The sequence below is a fragment of the Neomonachus schauinslandi genome, chromosome 6 (assembly GCF_002201575.2).
Source record: "Neomonachus schauinslandi chromosome 6, ASM220157v2, whole genome shotgun sequence".
NCBI lineage: Eukaryota > Metazoa > Chordata > Mammalia > Carnivora > Phocidae > Neomonachus > Neomonachus schauinslandi.
Window position 1 is genome coordinate 28501853 of NC_058408.1, and position 21335 is coordinate 28523187.

A 21335-nucleotide genomic window follows, 5' to 3' on the forward strand; every position below is an offset into this window, starting at 1 on the left:
CCATTAAGCCAGGCACCCCACCCCCCACCCCATGACAGGAAGTCTGGGGGAGGCTCAGCGGCTCCTTAACCACCCTCCACACATGGGGCCAGGAGGTGCTTCCAGACATAAGAAGAAGAGGGCCAAAGGCCGTGAGGTGGGAGCATCCTCAGGAGCAGATGCTTACTTGGCCCCAAACACAGCTCCTTGGAGTCACCACTAGTGGAAGGAAACTGCTCCCACTGATGAGAAAGCCAAGAATCTCACATGAAAGGAGGAAGAGGTGGCTGCATCCCCCAGGGCTCCGGTGATGGATCTCCTCTCTGGAAGATGAGCCGGTGTGCCCGTATGTGCACACACTCCCATATGCACACCCACCTACATGGGACACACATCGCTTTGCTGGCAGCGGACCGTGCTAGGGAAGGTCTTTGGAAGTTCCTGAACATATTGTAAGAACAACTTAGCAGGCATGGCGCTTTACAGTTTGCAAAGAGCTTCCTTGCCTTCATCGTCTTACTGGAGACTCCTGTGGGCCAGCACTTGCCAGTGAAGTGTCAGGGCAGATGGCAGCATGGTCATGCTCTCTGTGAGCATTTATTAAGCACATAGAGCTTGAGGCGTGGCTAAGGCCACACAGCTAAGATGTGGCAGACCGTGACCCAGGACTCAGGTCTCCAACCTCCCTCCTGTGTTTGTCCTCCAGCCACTCTGCCCCCAGAGTCTGGTGACATGAAGGAAGACTAAATGGCAAAGAGCCCCTGCAGCTAGGAGATGCTCTGCAGGAACACCACCTGCATCTCTGGCTAGTTGCTGGCCCTGACTCCTAGGAAGCTCCTTGCCCAGGGGCTGCAGATGTAGGAGGTATTTGCTCCCTGCTTTTGGCCTATTGTGGGAGATCCTTAGAGACATTTAGGAAGAGTGTAGCTCCTCAGCTGTGTGATGCAAACTTACTGCCCAAAGACCTGGGCTAGAAGACCCTCTGCTCCAAGGGACACCAGTGGGCAAGGAGACCTTGTGGTCATGACAACTGGTCTGTCTTGGCCAGGACCACAAGAGTGAAGGTGCAGAAAAGTGACTGTTTGGTACCCTTTCAACCACGCCTTGCTCCAAATGCACCACTGAACGCACACAGATTGGGCTGGGAAAGCAGGGAGTCATGTCAAGACCGCTGACCGACGCTGGGCCTGGAGTTCCTGGAATTGGCCAAGTCTAGCTGAGCTTCTTCATGCTCAGGGAGTTGGGCCACCCTGCTTCAAGCCTCAGGGGCAGTCAGGAGGGAGGAGAAGGGAGGGCTGGGCCACTGGCTGGCCCTGAGCTCCCCAACTCTCCCAGGTTTCTTTTCACAGCACCCCCACTCTGCTCCCAGCACCATGGGGCCTCCAAGGGCTGCAGGCAGATGTGGAAGAGGCCCAGGATTTCCTCTGGACCTTCTCCTAGTTGGCCTCGGGGAGAAATCCCACAGAGCTCAGCACTCAGCAGGCCATCAATTAGTTCAGAGAACTGTAGACACTCAGTCAGAAATATCATCTTTGGGGCACCTGGTGGCTCAGTCGGTTAAGCATCTGACTCTTGATTTCGGCTCAGGTCATGATCTCAGGGTCCTGGGATTGAGCCCCATGTCAGGCTCTACACTCAGCATGTAGTCTGCTTGGGATTCTCTCCCTCTGCCCCGACCCCCCCCACTTGTGCACACTCTCTCTCTCTCAAATAAATAAATAAAATTTTAAAATAAAAAAAGAGGGTGCCTGGGTGGTTCAGTCGTTAAGCATCTGCCTTCGGCTCGGGTCATGATCTCAGGGTCCTGGGATGGAGCCCTGTATCGGGCTCCCTGCTCAGCGGGAAGCCTTCTTCTCCTTCTCCCACTCCCCCTGTTTGTGTTCCCTCTCTCGCTGTGTTTCTCTCTGTCAAATAAATAAATAAAATCTTTAAAAAAATGAAAAAAGAAACATCATCTTTACCTGAAACCATAAAACTCCTAGAAGAAAACATAGTAAGCTCCTTGACTAGATCTTGGTGATGGTTTTTTGAATCTGACACCAAAGCAAAAGAAACAAAAGCAAAAATAAATAAGTGGGATTACATTATTCTAAGCCCTTCTGCATAGCAAAGGAAACCATCAACAAAATGAAAAGGCAACCTACTGAATGGGAGAAAATATTTGCAAATCATACATCTGATAAGGTGTTAGTACCCAAAATATATAAAGAACTCATACAAATCAATAGGAAAAAACAAACAAAAATCTGATTTAAAAATGGGCAGATCTGAATAGACATTTTTCCAAAGAAGACAAGCAAATGGCCAACAGGTACATGAAAAGGTGCTCAACATCACTGGTTGTCAGGGAAATACAAATCAAACCACAACAAGATATCACCTCACACCTGTTAGAATGGCTAGAAAGACAAGAAATAGCAAATGTTGGCGAGAATGTGGAGAGAAGGAGACCCTTGCGCACTGTTGGTGGGAATGCAAACTGGTGGAAAACAGGATGGAGTTTCCTTAAATAATTAAAAGTAGGACTACTCTGTCATCCAGCAATTCTACTTTGGGGCATTTATCTGAAGAAAATGAAAATACTAACTTGAAAAGATATGTGCATTCCCTGTGTTCGCTGAAGCATTATTTACAATGGCCAAGACATGGGAACGACCTAATGTCCATCGATGGATGAATGGATAAAGAAATTGTGGCGTATATATACGTACAATGGAGTATTATGAAGCCATAAAAAGAATGAAATCTTGTCGTTCCCAACACCATGGATGGACGTTCAGGGTATTATGTTAAGTGAAATAAGTCAGACAGGGAAAGACAATTATCATATGACCTCTCTTATATGTAGAATCTGAAACCCATCCCCCCAAACCCAAAAACCTAAGAACAAATACACAAAAATCAAGCTTATAGATGCAGAGAACAGACTGTTGGCTGCCAGAAGTGGCGGGGGTGGGTGGGAGGCTGGGGAAATGAGTGAAGGGGGTCAAAAGGTTAAAAAATATATCATTTTTAAATGCTCCCTAAAAAAAAAAAAATTATTCAGTCAGGCATGTGGCTGGTCACCTTGGAGAGGGGGCTGCGCTCTGTTGCTCTACCTGACCTGCTGGACCAGCTTTAGGAAAATTATCCTGCATGATGAGTTTGTGACCCAGAATCTCCCCAAGGGTGGGACAGGCACCGCTGGTGTTTGTGAGGTGACATCAGAGCATTTAAGGTACCACAATAACCAACACTGGCGCACATGGAAAGCGCTTCCTTTTTCCATTTGATCACCACAAGGAGAAAGTCTAGGTTGGTGCCAACATGTTTCTTTAACACTTGCCAGCCTCTCTTTCTGAGCAGAAAGAAAAAAAAAGAGCTTTATCTAGCAGGAATTAAATAATGATTTGTTTTTATTCTATTTATTATTATTGGTTTTAAGTTACAGTTAGCCTTCATCTATGGCAAAGAATACTGGTTTTTTTTTTTCACTTTTGAGTTAGTGATATAAATTTTCCTTTGAAAATTTCCCTTGAAATTTAAAAGTAAGTACATCAGAAATAAATTATAGTTGGTTGATGATTTCATAAAAATTGTGACAGCAGACTGCAAATGACCCAGGTTTGGGAAACACTGGGGCCCACAGTGGCAAGGGTGCCCAGATGCAACAGTGTGACAAGGTGCTCTGGGCAAGGCGTCGGGGAGATCGGGCACGAGGAGTCCGGAGTTCGGGGTCCCAGTCCTGGTGCTTCCCTGTCTGGCTGTGCAGCCTTGGGCAGTCACCTCACCTTTCTGATCCTGTTTCCCCAGCTACGGAGTGCCCTATAAGGCTTCTTCGGACTTTGGCATTCTAGGATTCAGCCACCACTGAAGTCACAGCCTCCTTCCCAACCTAGCTCAGTGCTTCTGAACAAACCCCACAAACCCCACCTTCATCCCCTTCAGGCCACACCCTTGTGCGCTCTGCAGGGGAGTAGGAGGGGAGTGCTGGGGGTCTAGAGCCCCAGAGCTGCTTCTCTTCCCAGCCATGTCTCTACTACCTCTCCCCGCCACCCCCCACCTGATTTGATTTTGTTTTTCAGCTGAGTTTGCTCTCCTGGGGCAGGAAGGCCTCCGTAGAGACTTGTCAGGGCCCTGGGGGAGAATGCTGAGCCTCACCCTAGCGAAGGGTGGGGATGGCTCTTCCACCCACTTGGGAAATGCTGCAGCAGTTGTCTCACTGAGCTCTGTGACCAAAGGAAAACTCTCAAACCAGAAAAGAGGCATCAAAAGATCTACCCGGGGCTGTGTTTTCGTGGACCTCCTTTATGTCCCCCCTTCCGTTTCTGGCTTTGGAGCATTTGCAGCTTGCCTGGCAGGAGAGGAGATCCTGACTCACTCCAGCCCACTGGGCTCTGGACTCAGTTCTGCCAAGTCTACCTGTGAGGTACCGGGCAAGTCCCTGCACTTTTCTGCAGCTTGATTTCCCAGCACAGAACATCAGAAGAAGAAGGAGAACACCTACCGATCTCACGAAGACGGAGGAATCAAGTGGGGAAATAAAAACATGAATACTTTGGGTAAATTCAAAATGCTGCACCAATTCAAGGGATTATTAAATGACAGGGATGCTGAAGATGGGAGTTCTTCCCCTGTGAGAGCCAGCTGCAGATGAAGGCGGTGGGGCTGTGGCCGCCTGGCGAGCTACCACCTGCCTGCTCACCCCAGAACCTGGGCAGGGGTGGGGGGGGCTGCCCAGACCTTCTGCTCCTTCTGGGGCCTGGGGCTGGAGCTGGGGAAGGAGGCCTCCCCACCCTGCCACTTATAGCTGAGGGAACAGAGGCCTGCAGAGGTTTAGGTTAGCTTTGAATGACATCCTCTCTGATGCTCTTGTTTCCTCCTTTAGTTGCTTTTAACTATAGTGTTAGGACTTTAAAGACTTGTTGGTTGAGTAGATTCGTTCTTGTCAGGACCAAAAAAAAAAAAAAAAACCAAACCAACCAACCAACCAACCAACCAAACACACAAAACATCAGGCCCCAAACAAAACTCCACCAATTTTTTTTCTGGAGCAGAATAAAGTTTACAATTATCCTTGATTCTTCCAATCTTCCCTGTAAACATTTCAGAGGCTCTACTTTGAATATGTGTGTGAGAAGGAAGGTGAGAATAGTGACCAACTCAGGCCACCTTCCTTCTCGGAAGAAGGCCTAATTCCATTCCACGGGGCCAGACGGTCAGCCGCCTCACACTATCCACCCCGGCCTTGCCCTAAACTCAGAGCTCTCTGCAAACCGAGTGAAGTATTTGTGGAGACTTGCTGACAGATTAAGCTGAAGGAAGATGTAAAAGAAGCTCTGTCATCTCTCCTGAGGAGAGACATGCCGTCTGAGAAGGGCCAGCTGCTGAATGACTGTGCCCAGGGTCAGCAAAGCCCGATGCGGCCCACCAGCTCTATCGCTGCCCCCCTGAGCCCCTGACTCTAACCTCTGTCCCTGAGCATTCCGGCCAAATCGTCTGGCCTCCCGTCCCCCATGAGGGTCCCCACTGCCTTCTCCTGGGTCCTGTGCTCCTCAGGGGCAGAAGGCTGGGGTGGGCGGCAGGCTCGCTGAGCTCAGAGGGCATCACCGGTCCTGCGGCCCCAGGAATTGGTGGCAGGAGGCCAGGGAGGCTTACGAGGCCTCTGGAGCTGGCAACAGGCAAACAGCCGCCCTCCTTGGTGGGGGATCAGTCAGAAAAGAGGGCCCAGGAGCTACTGTCAGACTGAGCCCCAGGCCTAGGAGCGTTTCTCCTCTGCGCACATCCTCTCCTTTCATACCCCGTTCCAAGCTCAGCTCTTCCAGGAGCCTGGCCTGGTTTCCTCCACCCTTGGATGCCACTGGCACGTACTTGCTGGAACCACGTTCCCCTCCCTTTGCAAGCCCATGGTGCGGACACGGGAGGCATTCCCCGGTTCCTCGCCCTCGAGGAAGGCCGCAGGATCTGAAGAGATGGCCTGAGCCACTGTCTCGTCTGCTGATGGGCCCAAGGCCCGGCCGGGAGGGGAGTCCCAGCAGCAGTCACCGGGGCAGTGATGTTCTGAGAAGCCCACGGCCAGGCCAGCGCTTCTTCCTTTCCTCCGCCTTATCTCTGGCCTCTGAAGAGTCCTCCCTGGCCTGCCCGAGCCTCAGCCAGGAGGAGGTAGTCTCGGGCCTCCCCGAGGGGCTGGAGTCAGCCATGCAGGGAAGTCAAGCACTAAAGGAAGCCCGTCCCTTCTGGCTCCAGTTCGAAGGCAGTGGAACTTCTCACGTGGAAAGCCGAGCCCCTCCAGTGGCTTACAGCTTATGAAGGAGGGCCCCTCCCCAAGGGACACCCCAGATCCAGTTGTTGGCCACAGCTTCTTCCCTAGGCGTGTCTGTAGCCTCAGCAAGGTGTCTGTGAAAACATGCCACAAGGCAAGCGACGGCTTTCCACAGGGAGGGGTGCCCCAGAGCCGGCCGGGCCAGCTCTCACTCCCGCGCCTCACGCTCTCGGGCACATTCTGTCCTTCAGCAAGCAGGATCATTGTCTCTTCTTGTCGGGTGAGAGCCTGGGGGCCTCATGGGACCCTCCTATCTCCCAGGCCGAGTGGGAGTGAGTCACGGCCTGGCAGTGGGGATACTGACTTGGCAAACACATCAATCACTCCCTCTTGGAGAAGAAGCCTGTACCCACTCTATCTTTCCTTCCCCTGCACTTTTCTCTCTCTTTTTTTAAGATTTTATTTATTTATTTGACAGAGTGACAGCGAGAGAGGGAACACAGGCAGGGGGAGTGGGAGAAGGAGAAGCAGACTTCCCGCCGAGCAGGGAGCCCGATGCGGGGCTCGATCCCAGGACCCTGGGACCGTGACCTGAGCCGAAGGCAGACGCTTAACCGACTGAGCAACCCAGGTGCCCCTCCCCTGGACTTTTCAAGAACAGAGGCCCGGCCGGTGCTGCCAAAGGAACCCAGGGGCCCCAAGTGACCTTCAGAGCTGAGAAATGGGAGCAGGGGAGGAGGTGGAGCCCGAGTTTTAAGTCGGGATAGTTACGAGGTGGAGCCATTTGCCATGTCTATTTCCTCTCTGTAAAGCCAAAGTAAATGAGGTCCTACCACCTTTCCAGCCTGTTGCAAGGGTTAATTAACTGCTGTTTTCCTGGTGCTTGGAGATGCTCAGATGAAAGCAGGGAGGAAGTGCAGAAGCCATTATCCCTCCGGAGGCCTGAGGTGAGAGGTCTTAGCAGGAAGACCTGCCCCTGCCCCTGCTCCCAGGGAGACCTCCATGTAGGCTTTGGCTACGGAGTCCTGTAGCTACTCAGACTCAGCTCTCAAGTCACACAGAACCCTGAGAAGCTAGAGCTGAATGGGTCCTTGTCTCAGATCTAATCCCCCTGCCTTGCTCCCTGGATGGGAGAGCCAAGGTCTGGAGAGGTGAAGACCACCCCAGATCCCTCAGTTTGTGGTAGCCCAGCTAAGACAAGAATTCAGGCCTCCCACTACTGATCTGACATGTCAGAGCCACAACCCCTTACTGCTTTGGAATAGGAATTCTCACCCATTTTAGAGATGGGCAAGCTGAGTCTCAGTCAGGTTAAGAACTTGCCCGGGTCATATAGCCAGTAAAGGAGCAAAGCGAGGATTTGGATCCAAAGTTCCTGGCTGAAGTTCAAGGTTTATTCCTCTACACCAGGCTGTTTTTGGGAATAGACTGTGTTAACTGTGCATTGGTAAAGATGGTCTCTTTCTCTGCTTCAAGGGCAAGGATCATGTCATGTTTCTCTCTGGCCCCTCCTCTGTAGTCCCTGGCCCAAGGCCCACCCAGCCTTTGTGGACACTCCAACCACACAGCTAACTGGAGAACACTGTGCTTGGGTTTCCCATCCCCTATGGGAGCTTCATGCAACCCCAGCCCTCTCATCTGTAAAAATGGGCCACCCAGGTGGCTTCAGGTTTCGACTGGGCAGGATCACTTCTTCTCACGGTGAGGGTCCCTAGTACGTTGTCTACAAAACTCTGTCATGGGTGGATCATCAAATACTGACATATCTGTTAGGCGAGTTCAGCTAAGAAGGGTTTGGGGAAAAGATTTACCAGTGAATCCTGGATTAAAGTAGAGAAATGGGGTCAAAAAACAGGACAAAGGCAGAGTTTTCCCTGGTTATACTCCTGGGGATTCTCACCCTCAGGAGCACGGGGCTGGATTTAACTGAGCACGGTTGAGGGATTCAATATGGCGGCACCCCAGGTGTGCCCTAGCCCAGACCTCTTGGCTGACGATGCCCACATGGCTTCTCTCTCCTAGAAATCAACTGCTGGGCAGGAGGATCTAGTTCAATCCATAACCAAAGAACATTTCACTTGACGTGACTCCTAGAAGATCTGAATGCTCAAGATGTGCTTCCTGATTTGTGAGTAGGAAAATCTGTTCGAGCTGGAGATGATAGAAAAGGAGTAACTGTCTTAATCCAGAAACATTCCCTGGAAATCAAAATTGTCCACTTGCCTCAGCTTCATCTTGACAAACCCTGCGATAAGAACCCACTTCCAGCTTTGGAATGGAAGGGCTGTGCCTTCCAGTGCCTTGAGCTCTCTACTCCCCTCATCTTGGTCTCAGCTGACCCAGAGGAGGGTATTTGAGGGACCCATTACAAGGTCCCCTAACAGGAGTCAAACAGCTTCCACTTTCTCACCAGAAGTGGCTATGGCCTGAAGTAATTCTGTTTGTGTCCCTGGCCTAGGAGAGGAGCACTTAAGGGATTCCTGTTTTTATTACAGGGAATGTGTGGGAAGATACCCTGACCTAGGGATGCCAGACTTGGCAAATAAAAATACCGTATCTGAATTTCAGGTAAACAACAAATAACATTTTAGTGTAAATATGTCCCAAGTACTGTATTTTATTGCATTTTATTTGGCACCTCTGCCCTGACCCCCATTAATCCTTAGGGCTGAGTGAATCCAGCTTGAGTTTAGGAAGGAAAAAATGGCTGCTCTCTGCTTCTTTTGAGGGAGGCTGGCTCCTCAAGGAAAGAGTAGGCTTGGTTGGGGGACAGGAGGAGGGAGGAGATTAAGGGATCCAAACTCTCTTGCAGGTCCCTAAAACACAGTTGTGGTGTTAAAAGATTGAGATGCAAAAACAAAAACCAAAACAAAACAAAAACCCCACATAAAAGGACCACCAAAAGTCTGGAGTAATGAGAACAAAACTCCATTAGACTAGGAGTTAGGAGGCCGGGGGTCCAGTCTGCTGTCCTATTAAGCAGCTGTGTGACCCTTGCTGAGTAATTTACCCTCTCTGGACCTGGATATCCTCAGCTGTAAAGTGTCAGCCTCCCGGGGGCCCTAATTTCACTAGTCAGGTCCTGAGAACTGGAGCAGAACAGCAGAGTCTGTTTATCTGAGAAATTGAGCAGGGAGGCTAAAAACTGCCCCATCCTGCCCCACCTCCCCCCGCTCCTCCCTCTCCCTGAGGTCTGTGCCACCCTGGGGCTCCTGCTGTGTCTCTGAAGGAGGAGGAGGGTGGAACGGCTGGCAGAGAGTTGACTGGATCAATCAACTTTGGATTGATCAATCTTTGGATCAATCTTCCCTTGTCCTTAAGCCCCTTGATGCTTTTTGTGTGTCAGATTAAATGTAAGTTTTATGTTATGATAAGACTCTCTTGGTTCAATTTTCTTAATTTGTGATATAAGTGATCACAGACTATAAATGGTACAGTTTTACATCTATTTAAATTAGAAGACCATTGCTAATATAGAATATAAGGTCAAATCGTAAGGTAACACCACTGCTTTTTAAAGATTTTTAGAACTTTCATTTTGGAACTGCCTGCAGATCCTTTGCACATTTAAATAACATATATACTTCATGGTGACCGATCTTTGTTATTTGAAGTTCATTTGATATTTGGAACTGGAGCTAAATCTGAAAAGTGAGGTGCTCAAAGTGGCTAATATTGTTTCTCGTCAAATACAGGTCACGACAGTAAAGAAATAAGGCTGGTTTTCTTACATTTTTTAAACACACTGATAGTTGTGTTTAAAAGAAAAAATTTTTTAGAGGGTCTGGAAATATTTTGAGCAATGGCAGAACTGATGCAGTAGTCCAGAAGAGCAAATAATGGCTGCATTTGACTTGTCCTTTGACCTCCATGCTTCTCCCAGCTCGACTGCAAGTTCACTGAGGGCAAAGACCGAATCTCCTCATCTGGGAGTCTGCAGTGCGCCTCACTCCCTGCCCTGCCCCGGAGTTGCTCAATACAAGTTGGTTGACGGCGTGAACGTGAAGTATCTGCAGGAAATGGTCCTTCAGCAGCTTTCAGCAACTGCTGAAACCCACTGACGAGGCTTGTGCAGATGAACCACATCCTGCTCCCCTCTCCCTGCCTTCTGCCGCCATATTGGTTTCACCAGAAGGGAGGAGAGGAAATGGTCCTCTGTCATTTGTGCCAGCCATGGGAAAATCCCACGGGCATAGATTATCTCACCGTCACCGAGCTCTATTACCTTTTGTCCCTCTCTCCTTCTCCCTAAGTCCTGGCCCTGCTTGGGTTTGCCCCGTCCTTGGCTGATTATATGCCTGGCTCCTGTATCAATTATTCCATTTCCTCCCTACCTTGCCCCTTTCCTCTGCCAAATCCTCATGTGTGCTCAGCTCTTCACCGTTCCCATAGCCCCTCCTGAGCTGAGAGGAGACAGGACGTGCCTCAGCAGCTACCCTGCCATGAGTCATGTCTGAAGTCCCGCCAGTGAAGAAGGAGCAAGGAGGGTTGGGCCTTAGGGCAAGGGCAAGGGAAGGCATTTTCATGGATTGTCAGAAAACAGGCGCAGGGACGGGTGGGGGCAGTTTGGGAGCATCAGGAGCTGCTGAGATTACTGAAGACTAAGTTGATTAACCAGAAGAAACGCCCAACATGGGCCAGGTGGAGATTTTTTTTTTAAAGTAAGACCTCTGAAAGAGTTCCTTTGCAGTTCTTGGTTACAAATTTCCATGTGTAATGACCCCACACTGCCCATCTGATAACACTTCACTGTTAATGTAACATCAACCTGTGGGTGAAGTACACACACAGATATCCTCATTCCCATTTTACAGATGAGAAGACTGATACCCAGAGAAGTTAAGAGGTTTATCTAGCCACAGAGCCATGGAGTGGTAGAACCTGGGCTAGAACCTAGCTGAGCTTTCGAGGTTCTGATTTGTAACAAAATATATGTAAAGACTTGTAACATCCACCCAGTCAGCACGATTATTCATTCTGACTGCTGGTCCAGTCCCGTGATCTGCCTTCCCTGGGTCTCATATAAGCCTCTATACGGCATTACTAAGTCATTTTCTCTAAGTCAGATTTTTGTCTGGTCATCACTCTTGACGTCAAAGCACTTTATCCACATCTGTCCCTGATCTGTCAGCTTATGGGCTCAGTCAGCTGTCTATATGTTGCCCTTATGGTATCAATTGACATAAAAAATCAGAAATATGGGAGGGGAATAAATTTGCAGGAAACCCAGTTAATTCTACACTCTGGTCCCTAACCTGGAACATGCAAGAAAGATAAATACTCCCCAGTTAGCCCCAACAAGAACTTAGGAAGGAAGGATCAAACTGACAACAAAAAGAACACCTGATTCATAAACCACCCACCCTTTCCCTTGTCCAGAACCCCAAAACTTAGGGGTGACATCTGTAAACAATGTGGATTCAAAGCAAATGCCACTGAAACCTGGAGCCCCAAGAAGACCGCACCCCAGATTCTCATGGAAAAAGCAGCCTCTCGCTCCATCCGCATAATGTCCCACAAAAGAATTCCCAAGAGCCATTCAGGCTAATGTTGGAATTAGCAAAAATAAATGAAAGTCACAGAATTTGGAGACAGGAAGAAAACCTGGGTGTCATTTAGCCCAATACCCCTGATATTCAAGTAGAGGAAAACTCCTACAGTGTTTTATATGGTTGAACCACAGCATTTACCACAGACCTTGGTGCAGGGGCAGGGATAAATAAATATTTGTTCAGTAATGGATGGATGGGCATAGTGGTTTGAAATCACACAGAAAGACAGTGACAGGGCTAGGATTAAAGGATCTAGAATATCTCTACATTTGTTAGTTAAAAAAGAAACCCTTAAGACTGATGATCACCAGTTTTTTTTTTTTTTATGCTCATTATTTCATTTAATCCTGACAATAACCCCACGAGGTAGACTTTGTTATACCCATTTTATATGTGAGGAGACTGAGGCCCAGAGGTAGATATATCTTGCCCAGGGTCACATGCTCAGTGAGTAGCAGAGCTAGAATTTGGATCCAGGTTTGTCCAACTTATAGACACTTACAGATACTCCAAGCCCAATGTAGGGCTCAAACTCAGGACCCTGAGATCAAGAGTCGCATGCTTTACCAACTGAGCCAGTCAGGAGCCCCTGTCCAACTTATAAACTCAACACTCCACTCCAGCGTGTACACTCTTAACCAAGAGTCACTGCAGGGTACATGCTCTCCCAGCCCCAGGGGACTTCTAGAGCACCCTCCTTGGTCATCGGCACATACGGAGCCAAGAGGTCTCTTTACGATTTTCCTCGAAATATCTAAGTTAATCCACAAATGGAACTTAAGAATTCAAGCTCCTCTCAAATCCATGATCATATCAGACATTTTAGAACATGGACTTAAAACACATGTTCTTTTCTTTATGCTTTTTCTAAAACGTTCTCATTTGAGACATCCAGAAATATCCAATCAGCCTAAATAGGAGACTGCACTAACAGCCATCCATAAAGTAATGGACCGGGTCAGGGCTGCTGGGCCTCACCTCAGGGACCAAAGCAGCCCCTTCCCACCCTGTATCACTCTTCTCATCAACCAATGCAGGTTTGCTCTCCCACAAACCCTAAACCATCCCGACCACCATTCCGGGTCTTTTTGAATGGGAGCAGCTCCTTACCGGATATCCCCACGAGCCATTCCCCGCCTGGAACTTGGAGTAGTAGCTGCTCCGGCTGGTGGTCCCATAGTTGTTGTAATTGTCGGCCAAGCCATCATACATGGAACCTTGAGGACAAAGGCAGGGGGTTAGGACAGGGATGGCCGTGCTCTTCACTCACCTCTCCTCCCCACAGCACCCAGGTCCACCATGCCCCGTGGAGGAGACCAGGGCTGAGCTCTTGAAGGAGGAGGATAGGAAATACATCATCTGCTTGCCATCTCTGTCTCTCTACTCTAGCTCCTCCACAGTCAGGGCCAAGGAAGGACCCAGGCCGACTGCTGCAGGGACAACTCTGAAAATCTTGGTTGAGCCCTTCCTGGGCTGACTGAATGTCTCCCTGTTACTTGGGGTCAGTTGACACCTACAAGCCAGGAGTTGGCCTGGAGGGCCATGGAGCATCGCCATTCCATTCCAGGGAATCATGACTCCACATTCCACAAGGATAAGCTCCCCACTGGGGAAGGACTGGCAGGATCTCAGCATTCCAGGTCCAGGGCCCCGAGGTCAGAGCCACAGAGCAGTGAGGGCTGATCAGAGTCCAGTTCGGGGCAAGACTCTGGTTTCAAACCTCAGCGTCCGGCCCCCACTAGTGACGACGCGGTCTTTTGTCCCTTCCTTCATCTGCTAGGTGCTCCAGATGGTGAAGGGGGGGTGGCCGCCAACCTCAAAGGCCCCAGTGAGGATTAATTAATGTTTTCAGAGTGCTTGGAGACCCACAAATGACAGGCTCCACAAGAGGACAGAGTGTCATTAGGGTTATTAGCGGCAAAATGGCTTTGAATCACACAAATCTGAACTGGTTTTTGAGCTCCTGGTGGGGCTGCCTTCCCTTCTCCCCTTCACCAGTGGCAGGTGGGCCCTAAAGGACAGTCCCCCAACTCTGCCAAAGCTGGTCTGTTGGCTGCCTTACTGTCCTTGGAACACGGCTGACCGGGACACGGCCGTGACTTTGCTCACACCGTGCCCCTTGCCGAGTTTGCCTTCCCTTCTTGGCCACAACATTCAGATCTCACCTATCTTTCAAGGCCAAGTTCGGAATCTCATCCCTTTGGGGAAGCCTCTTCTGTCCAGCCCTGCCCAGGGTGATCTCTCCTACATCAAAACACATCCTTCCCTGCTGTCTGGACCCTGAGTCATATCCTGCCTGTGGTCCCATTCCCTACACTGGGATCTGCATGAGGGGGAAGCCAGGGCTCTATGGCCTGGACACCCAGAGCAAGGCTTGCTCCACACTCGTTTTATGTGATGAGCCCTCTGGGGAAAAAAAGAAAAGTGGGATCCAGTGAGAGCCTCCTAAGGGGGATGAGCACTTCTTTTCTCTGAAGCGATGGCCAGACTCCAGCATCAGAAACCCTATCTAGGGGGAAGGGTTTGACAGTGATCTTACCTGGCCAAATTAGCTCCTTCCCATCTGCCACATCACACCCACTCAGATTCCTAAGCCTTTTTAGGGTAGTGGGTGTGGGGGGTTAGCATTTGAGCTGAGAGAAGGAATAGCGCGGCGGGGCGGCAGCTTTGGAATGTGCCAGGTATCTCTGCCCAGTGCCATTTCCTCCGTCTGAAGCCAGCCAGAGGGCCGCCCCGTTGCACACAGGAGGGGCCACTGCCCCGATTCCCATTCCCACCCCTCCCCTGCCACCATGGAGGATCAACAGGCCATTAGGGTTATTGGCTGTGGCAGAGATAACTTGCCCTGAAAGCCTAGAGGTGTTGACATTGGTCTTGGCTCTGACATTTGGGCAAGTCACTTGCTCTCTTTGGGCTTCAGCTTCTTCTGTAAAAGGAAGGGGCTGGCCTCTATATACCCCAAAGGCCCCACATAGCTCCAGCGTCCCATGGCCATGCGATTATAGTAACCCATGCATGCCCCGTGGCATTCAGAGAAGCTTGCAAGGAAGATGGGGAGACATCAAAGGCTACAGCACCATCTCCTTTGCTGCCTGCCTCGGGGTCCTTCGAGAGGTGTCCTGCGGGCCCAGGCCTGACTCCTGAGGGGACTCTCCCGAGCCTCTGACTTAATCCAAGCTCCCCTACTGAGTGCAGACAGCTGGTTCCTCTTCCTTTCTCAGGAAGCTGCCCCCCGGAAAGGCTGCCTTTGTCAGGAGGAGTCTGGAAGCCATCTCATGGGCTCAGCCATCCCGAACCAGCTCACACCAGGGAAAGGGCTGTAGCCAGGACCCTAGGCATGCACGGTCAGGCCCTGAGGCAGCTGACAGCCAGGTCTCGTCTGACTCCCCTCTGTCCAGCCTACTTCTATCATCCCTTCCAGGGTTTGACGGGCCAGAGTTCACTTGGCTGTTGCCCCGTGAGCAGCGATGTCTCACCCAAGGGCAGCTGTGGGTCAGCCAGCTGCTTTTAGATGGAAAATCGGGGGTGGTGACAGACAAAGAGTTCTGTGGAGCCCCAGAGAGGCCTTCTGCTAGGGGAGGCATCCCCAGGAGGCTCAGTGGAGGGCAGGCTCCCATGGGGCCTGCACTTCTTCTCAAAAGGGAATCTGTCAGCTGTGACATCACTCACCCTCTTGGTCATCAGATGAAGCATCTCCTCCCTCCATGCCCTGCACCTGCCTGCCTCCCTCTCACATAATCTCCATGTGGGAGGTAGGGAGTTCTCTGCCATGGAGGCAGGGGTGAATAAGACCTCTGGAATGCCCTATCCTTCCAAAAGCCAGTCCCTGTGTCCCAGTGGTGACTTTAGTGATGACAGGTATGGGCTATAACACTCACTTCTGGTGGGGCCAAGGCCTCCAGGCCCTTCCAGGTGGCTCCTAAAGGCACTCTCTAAGATCCATCTGCAATTGGGAGTCAGATCACCCGACTCCCACCTTAAGATGCTTTGCTTGGCTTCTTTGTGAGAATGAGGCTGCCATCACACCAGCCATTGCTGCTTCTCTGGCAGTAGGGTAGCTGCACTTGGGGCCAAGGTTCTGAGGTAGAGGAGGAGTCCAGAGAAGTTACCTACTTGAGGTCACACTTTGCATTGTGCCCGATGACCAAAGACATGCAGGTAGGAGGTGAGGTGAGCTCTATTAATAAGAGTGCTGCTCCCTTCTCCTGACCCTAGGGTGTCTGGCTGGTACACATGGCCCCTGGAAAGTCAGGTTCAACAGCAAGAACATGGGGGTTCTCAGTGAGAGTGATGGTAATAGCTCTGACAGCTTTCCCTTCTCTATAGAGTCCCCTGACTTCTTCACAACTCATTTCTAGGGAGCCTTTCCTGATTAACTCCACCTGGTCCCATCACCCCTGGCTGACTGCCTCCTCAGAACAGAGGCACGGGCAGGTGCAGTCAGTTCTCCATCTCATGACTGTGCTAGTGTCCACCATCATGTACTTCGGGCACTCACTGAAGCAAGCATCGTGTCTCTTCTTTCCCTGGGGTCTTGGGCGCAGGGCATGGCTCTGGCTGGGGTGGGCCAAACCTGGACTGAGTGGGCCCTTTTTGTCAACCAATTCACCCCTCATGGTGAGGTGCTTAGGTGCCTGGAGGCTCCACATCCCCCAAACTGCAGTATGGGACCAGGGTCCTGGAAGGCTACTCAACCAGGCCCTCCTCCCACCCAAAAATGTCCCTGGTGGGTGGGGTAATCCAGGGAGACAGGATCTGAGAGCAGCTTGAGAACAGGCACAGTCACCTCCTTGAGGAGGATCCTTGGTGTCGGAGGTGGTAAGGGGAGGTGATCCCAGCACCCAGCTCACCCCACAGAATCACCCCTACTCTCGTCGCTGAGCACCTGCATTCCCACTGTTTCCTCCAGAAGGGTACACATGCCAGAAGCAAAGCGTGGGCTTCTCAGTGGAGCTGGCTGATAGTCCAACTTGGGCATTGTCCCCAGGAGGCACATGCCCACCCACAGAACCCCGAGGTCAAAGAGCAAATGTCTCCAAGAACGTATTGCTTCCTCCAGCGTACGATCCATTCTAGCAGCTCTGTCCGCACAGCTGGTCTCATCTGTGTCAGGGTTTCAGGGTGTAAACCCATCTCAAAAAATCCACCACTCAGATCATCAGCATCCCTGGATGCTGCTTCCCTTCGCTGCCTGAGATGATTATCGGATTCTCTCTTGTGTCACAGGGGCAGCGAAGCTTTCTTGCCCACCAAAGCTTTGAAAAGGGAAGCAGCTTTTTTGTTAGGATACATGGACTTCTCTCTCCAAGGGGGACAGGCAAACCTTGGCAGGGATGACTCATTCTTTTCCACCTTCCAAGCTTTCAAATCAGTCACACCCACCGCACCTGAAACATTCTTTCTCTTCTTCTCAGCCAAACCCTCTCCCGGCATTCAAAACCTTGCACAAAAATCAGCTTCTTCTAGAGGTGACCCCACCCAGCTCTGGGCACTCCAAGCCCTCTAGCGTAACCATGTCAGCTTTCTGGCCAGCTGCTCTACCCATTCCTTGCTGGCTTGTGTGTTCCACGGAGTGCGGCTTCTGTACATGGGTGTGTGTGTGTGTGTGTGTGTGTGTGTGTGTGTGTACATGCACATGTACTTACGGGCCTTTCTCCCAGAAAGCAAGGAGGCTGGGAACTCCCTGAAGCAAGGGATCTTCTGCTTGCACTAGATCCCCACCCCACTCCTGATCCCAGGACCAGGGTCTACCTGGACAAGGCACTCATGACTTCCGCCTGCCTGATGAACAGGCTGCCCGCAGGGACAGAGGTCATCTGAAACCCCTCCCCTCCACTCCCTCCTTCCCCCAGATCCCTCTCCTTTGCTAGTCAGGAGGGCTGTCGCAGGGCATGCTGCACTGGATGTGTATCTATTGCTTGATCTGTGTCCCATAAGGCCCATGTCTCTTCTGGCTTCTACACTGAAGTAAAGCCCATCTGCTCCTCAACACAAAACACTTGGGAAAGGAAGCTCATTATCTTTTGGCCCTGACAATGCTTTTATTTCACCCCCTGAAATTACTTCCACCCATGGTGCTCAGTAAGGCTAGGCCCATAGCAAGAAGAATTTAAATGAGGTACTAGGAAGAACTGCCTGAAGATACTTCTGGGATGATGTCCCTCCGAGATGGTCAAGATTGGGCAGGAGCGGTGCCCGTGGGAACGTTCAGGTGCCCAAGGGAGGGGAATGGCCAGATGTCCTCCCATTTCCTTCTGCCCAGGCCAGCTGGGAGCACTGTGGACATTCCTATCTGGAAGCTTCCATGCCTGAGGAGGGCAAGGAGTTCAGCACACCCTCACCTGGCACTTTGGCGTGGTTCTTGTCCTTCTCCTGGGCACGTGTACAGAACAGAGATGCTGCTACAGCCTGTGTTCGCTCCTCTCCCTCCCAGCTCTGCTGGGACGTGTTCAAGCCCCGCTCTGCGGCAGCCCCGCTTCTCTTCCTGATTGTCTGTTCCTGGCCACCGCTAAACTCAAGGACTGGATAGAGGGTGGGAGCGTCTTGTGGGAACAGGGCCGGCACGGGGGCAGGGTGGTGGATTCGTGCGGACAAAGGTCAGAACAGGACACAGCCACCTGGCTGGGGATCCAGACTAAAACATTGTCATCAGCAATTACCGTATTAGATGTCTATCCGTCTTCGTGCATGTGTGTGTATGTTTGTGTGTGTGTGAACATGTGTGTGCATCTCATGAGGGTGATCCTCATGCCGGGTCTAAGTGTGAGTGAAAGATGGGGACCAGAGCAATGATTCCTTAACTTAGTTGCACATCAGAACTGCCTAGGAGATTTTAAGGGTCCTGATGCCTGCACCGTCCCCCATAACTCACTAAATCAGAATCTCTGGGGGTGGGACGCAGGCATTCGCATTTTTTTAAATTCCCAGATGATTTCAATGTGCAGCCAGGTTTGAGAGCAGCAGAGTGGATGGCTTTTGGTATGTTAGGATGTTTACAAGAGGGAAACCTTGATGGACACTCATTGAGGGGAGGAGTCTTTTTGTAGGACAGCTACAGACAGTTTGGGGAATGGTCTGCAGAGGTAGGGAGTGATGTGATCTATTTCCAGAGATGGTTACCATCACAGCACACTTTGGAGATGATCTAATCTGATCTCGTACAGTTGCAGAGGCCCAGAGAGAAGCAGTGACTTACCCAAGATCACACACCAGCCAGGAATCAATCCAGGTAGAACCCAGGTCTCCTGACACCAGGCTGGACTCCTGCACCAGCGCAAACTGCAAGGTTGGGTGTGTGTGTGCAAGCATGCCTACAGGTGTGTACGTGCATGGGTGTGGGTACACATGTGTGTATGTGTGTGCGCCCATGCGCAGTGCACGCCTGCAAAGAACTTCACATGAGGATATCTAACATTCTTCCATCTTATTTTGTCCAAATATCACACATCTTCTAGGGGTCATACCCCATGGCAGAAGTAGTTTCCAGATTTTTAGACCTGGAAAGATTGGCTTATTGATATTTATAATTTGGTGTGTGGGGAGAAAAATTTGTTTCTTTTTCTTTTTTCTTTTTTAAACCTCTGCCAATGAACTTAGCAAAGAAGCAGGGTCCAAGGAAACAGCATTTGCTGTGAGACATTCTGGAATACTTGGCATTTTTGTATGTGTTGTAACAGGCAAACGGAAATTCTGGTAAAACCTCAGCTTCAAGCCAAGATACATTGTAAAGAAACAGGAATTGGTTCATTTGAAGTTTAATTAGGATGTTTTGCTGCTGGAAAAAGTTAAAGCTCAGACATCCTTTACCTTCCCCCCTGCCAGCTTTGGTCCCGAGAAAACAATGCCAGGAGTGATGTCTGTTCGTGGACTGTGGTCAGGAACGGACAACTTTCAAGAGACTAGAATGAGCAGAACCTCACACGGGCCGAGGTTCATGCTGAGACACAGCCAAATGCAAATACAGAAATGCCAACAAAGGCGGGTCCCAAGGCAGGGACCTTCACCTGTGCACGCCATGGCCACCAAGCCAATACAAGGCTGCCCCCTAGGACAGCCTCAAATAGTAACTGCCCTGCGAGGGATAGATGCAGGATGACGAAGTGGGCAACAGGCACCTTCCCTAGCCCAGCGTGGCCCCAAACCTATCTCCGACCAGGGAGAAATCCAGGTTTGGCCATGTTAGATAGGAAATGGTAGTTCTGAAAAGAAAGGAGAAGGTTGAAACTAAAAAAATCACAGATGTCTAAGCAGGTAGTGAGACAAACAAGGACAATGACACTGTTAGTGCTGGGATTTCTCTGGAACGAGAAGTGATATGAAAAAGAAAGTTGGTGTCATTAGACTTTGTGTGGGATGTATATTCATGGTGATATTGATTGCTGAAGTTGGACCAAATGGGATTCGAGTTAAGCTTTAGGAAGAGGTTCCAAATGAAGTTCTAAAGAACCTGAATGTGGAAAAGCATTCCCTTTGGGCTGCCTAACTGATGCACTAGCCCTTGACCCCCCAACAGGGCAGCTTATGATGAGCACCTGCAGGGACCATCCCGCCTCAGGCAGCTCAAGTCTCCCTAGCAAAGATCTTTGGCTGAGCAGCCCCATCCCCTGGGTTTCCTCCTGCTTCCCACACAGTCTGAGAAGACACCCTGCCACACACACACAAGGACACTCTGGAAGCACAGGAGAGCAATACTTAATGGCCAGTTCAGAAAAAGACCCAGATGGGCAGGCAGGTTCAGAGCAGCCTCCTTCTGCAGGGTCTCCAGACCCCAGAGCCCCCTCCTCCCTCCCTGGGGACATCCTGACCAGGGCGAAGCATCTATCTCATCTGCTGTGTTTGGGGGAAGGCATGGGTGGAAATAGGTATGGAGTGTCAGGGTCCTTCCACGGGGCTCCCCTCCGAGCCCTTGGTGGCTCAATGCCCCCTCACCGACAAGACAGAGGAGAACCTTCTTGGGGGCGGACTCTGGAGAAAAGCCGATTCTATTGCTGGGATCACCCGTGGCCGATTCCTGACTGTCCTTCACGGGGTATGAGGAGTGGTGGCTGCCTGCCAGGCAACCCGTGAGGTGTGGCTGGCCTTCTCTGGGGCGGGTGTTCTTAACCCGGGGAGCCCTGGGATTCAGGGGCCCCAAGAGAACCAAACACCCTAGAGAATTCGACTTTTCCCTCTTGAAGGAGGATTCCAGGGTGTCCGGGGGGGGGGGGCGGTTCAGGCAATGACCCAGGGTATGGTCCTTCCACAACTGCCAGCTCGCTCCTCCCAGCAACCAGAGCAGGTGTATGGGGTATAAACCAACACAAAAAGAGAGAGCAAATTTAGTAGGAATGGCCACTGAGCAAATAGGGAATGCTTGGGCGGTTCTGATGAAGAGAAGGGGGAAATCTGATGAAAACAAAGCCAGATAAACCAGAAACACCAGCTCCAAGTGACCCAACTGCCTCTTCCACCTAGGATGCCTCTGGGGAAACTGCCCCTGTGGGAACCTCACCAGAGCTGAGGGGAGAAGGGACACACCTACAGGGTCAGCCCTTGGAGAAGCCTGTTTCTGGAGAGGTATGCAT

General features: G+C 50.8%; 1 protein-coding gene across 1 annotated transcript in view; it reads right to left on the reverse strand.

Moving 5' to 3' along the window:
• Window positions 1–21335, reverse strand: part of PKP1 (plakophilin 1) — a 49684-nt gene that overhangs the window by 25909 nt on the left and 2440 nt on the right. The window contains exon 2 of the mRNA XM_021682729.2: window positions 12883–12989. Within this exon, the coding sequence (XP_021538404.1) occupies window positions 12883–12989 (107 nt within the window). The remainder of the gene's footprint in view (window positions 1–12882; window positions 12990–21335) is intronic.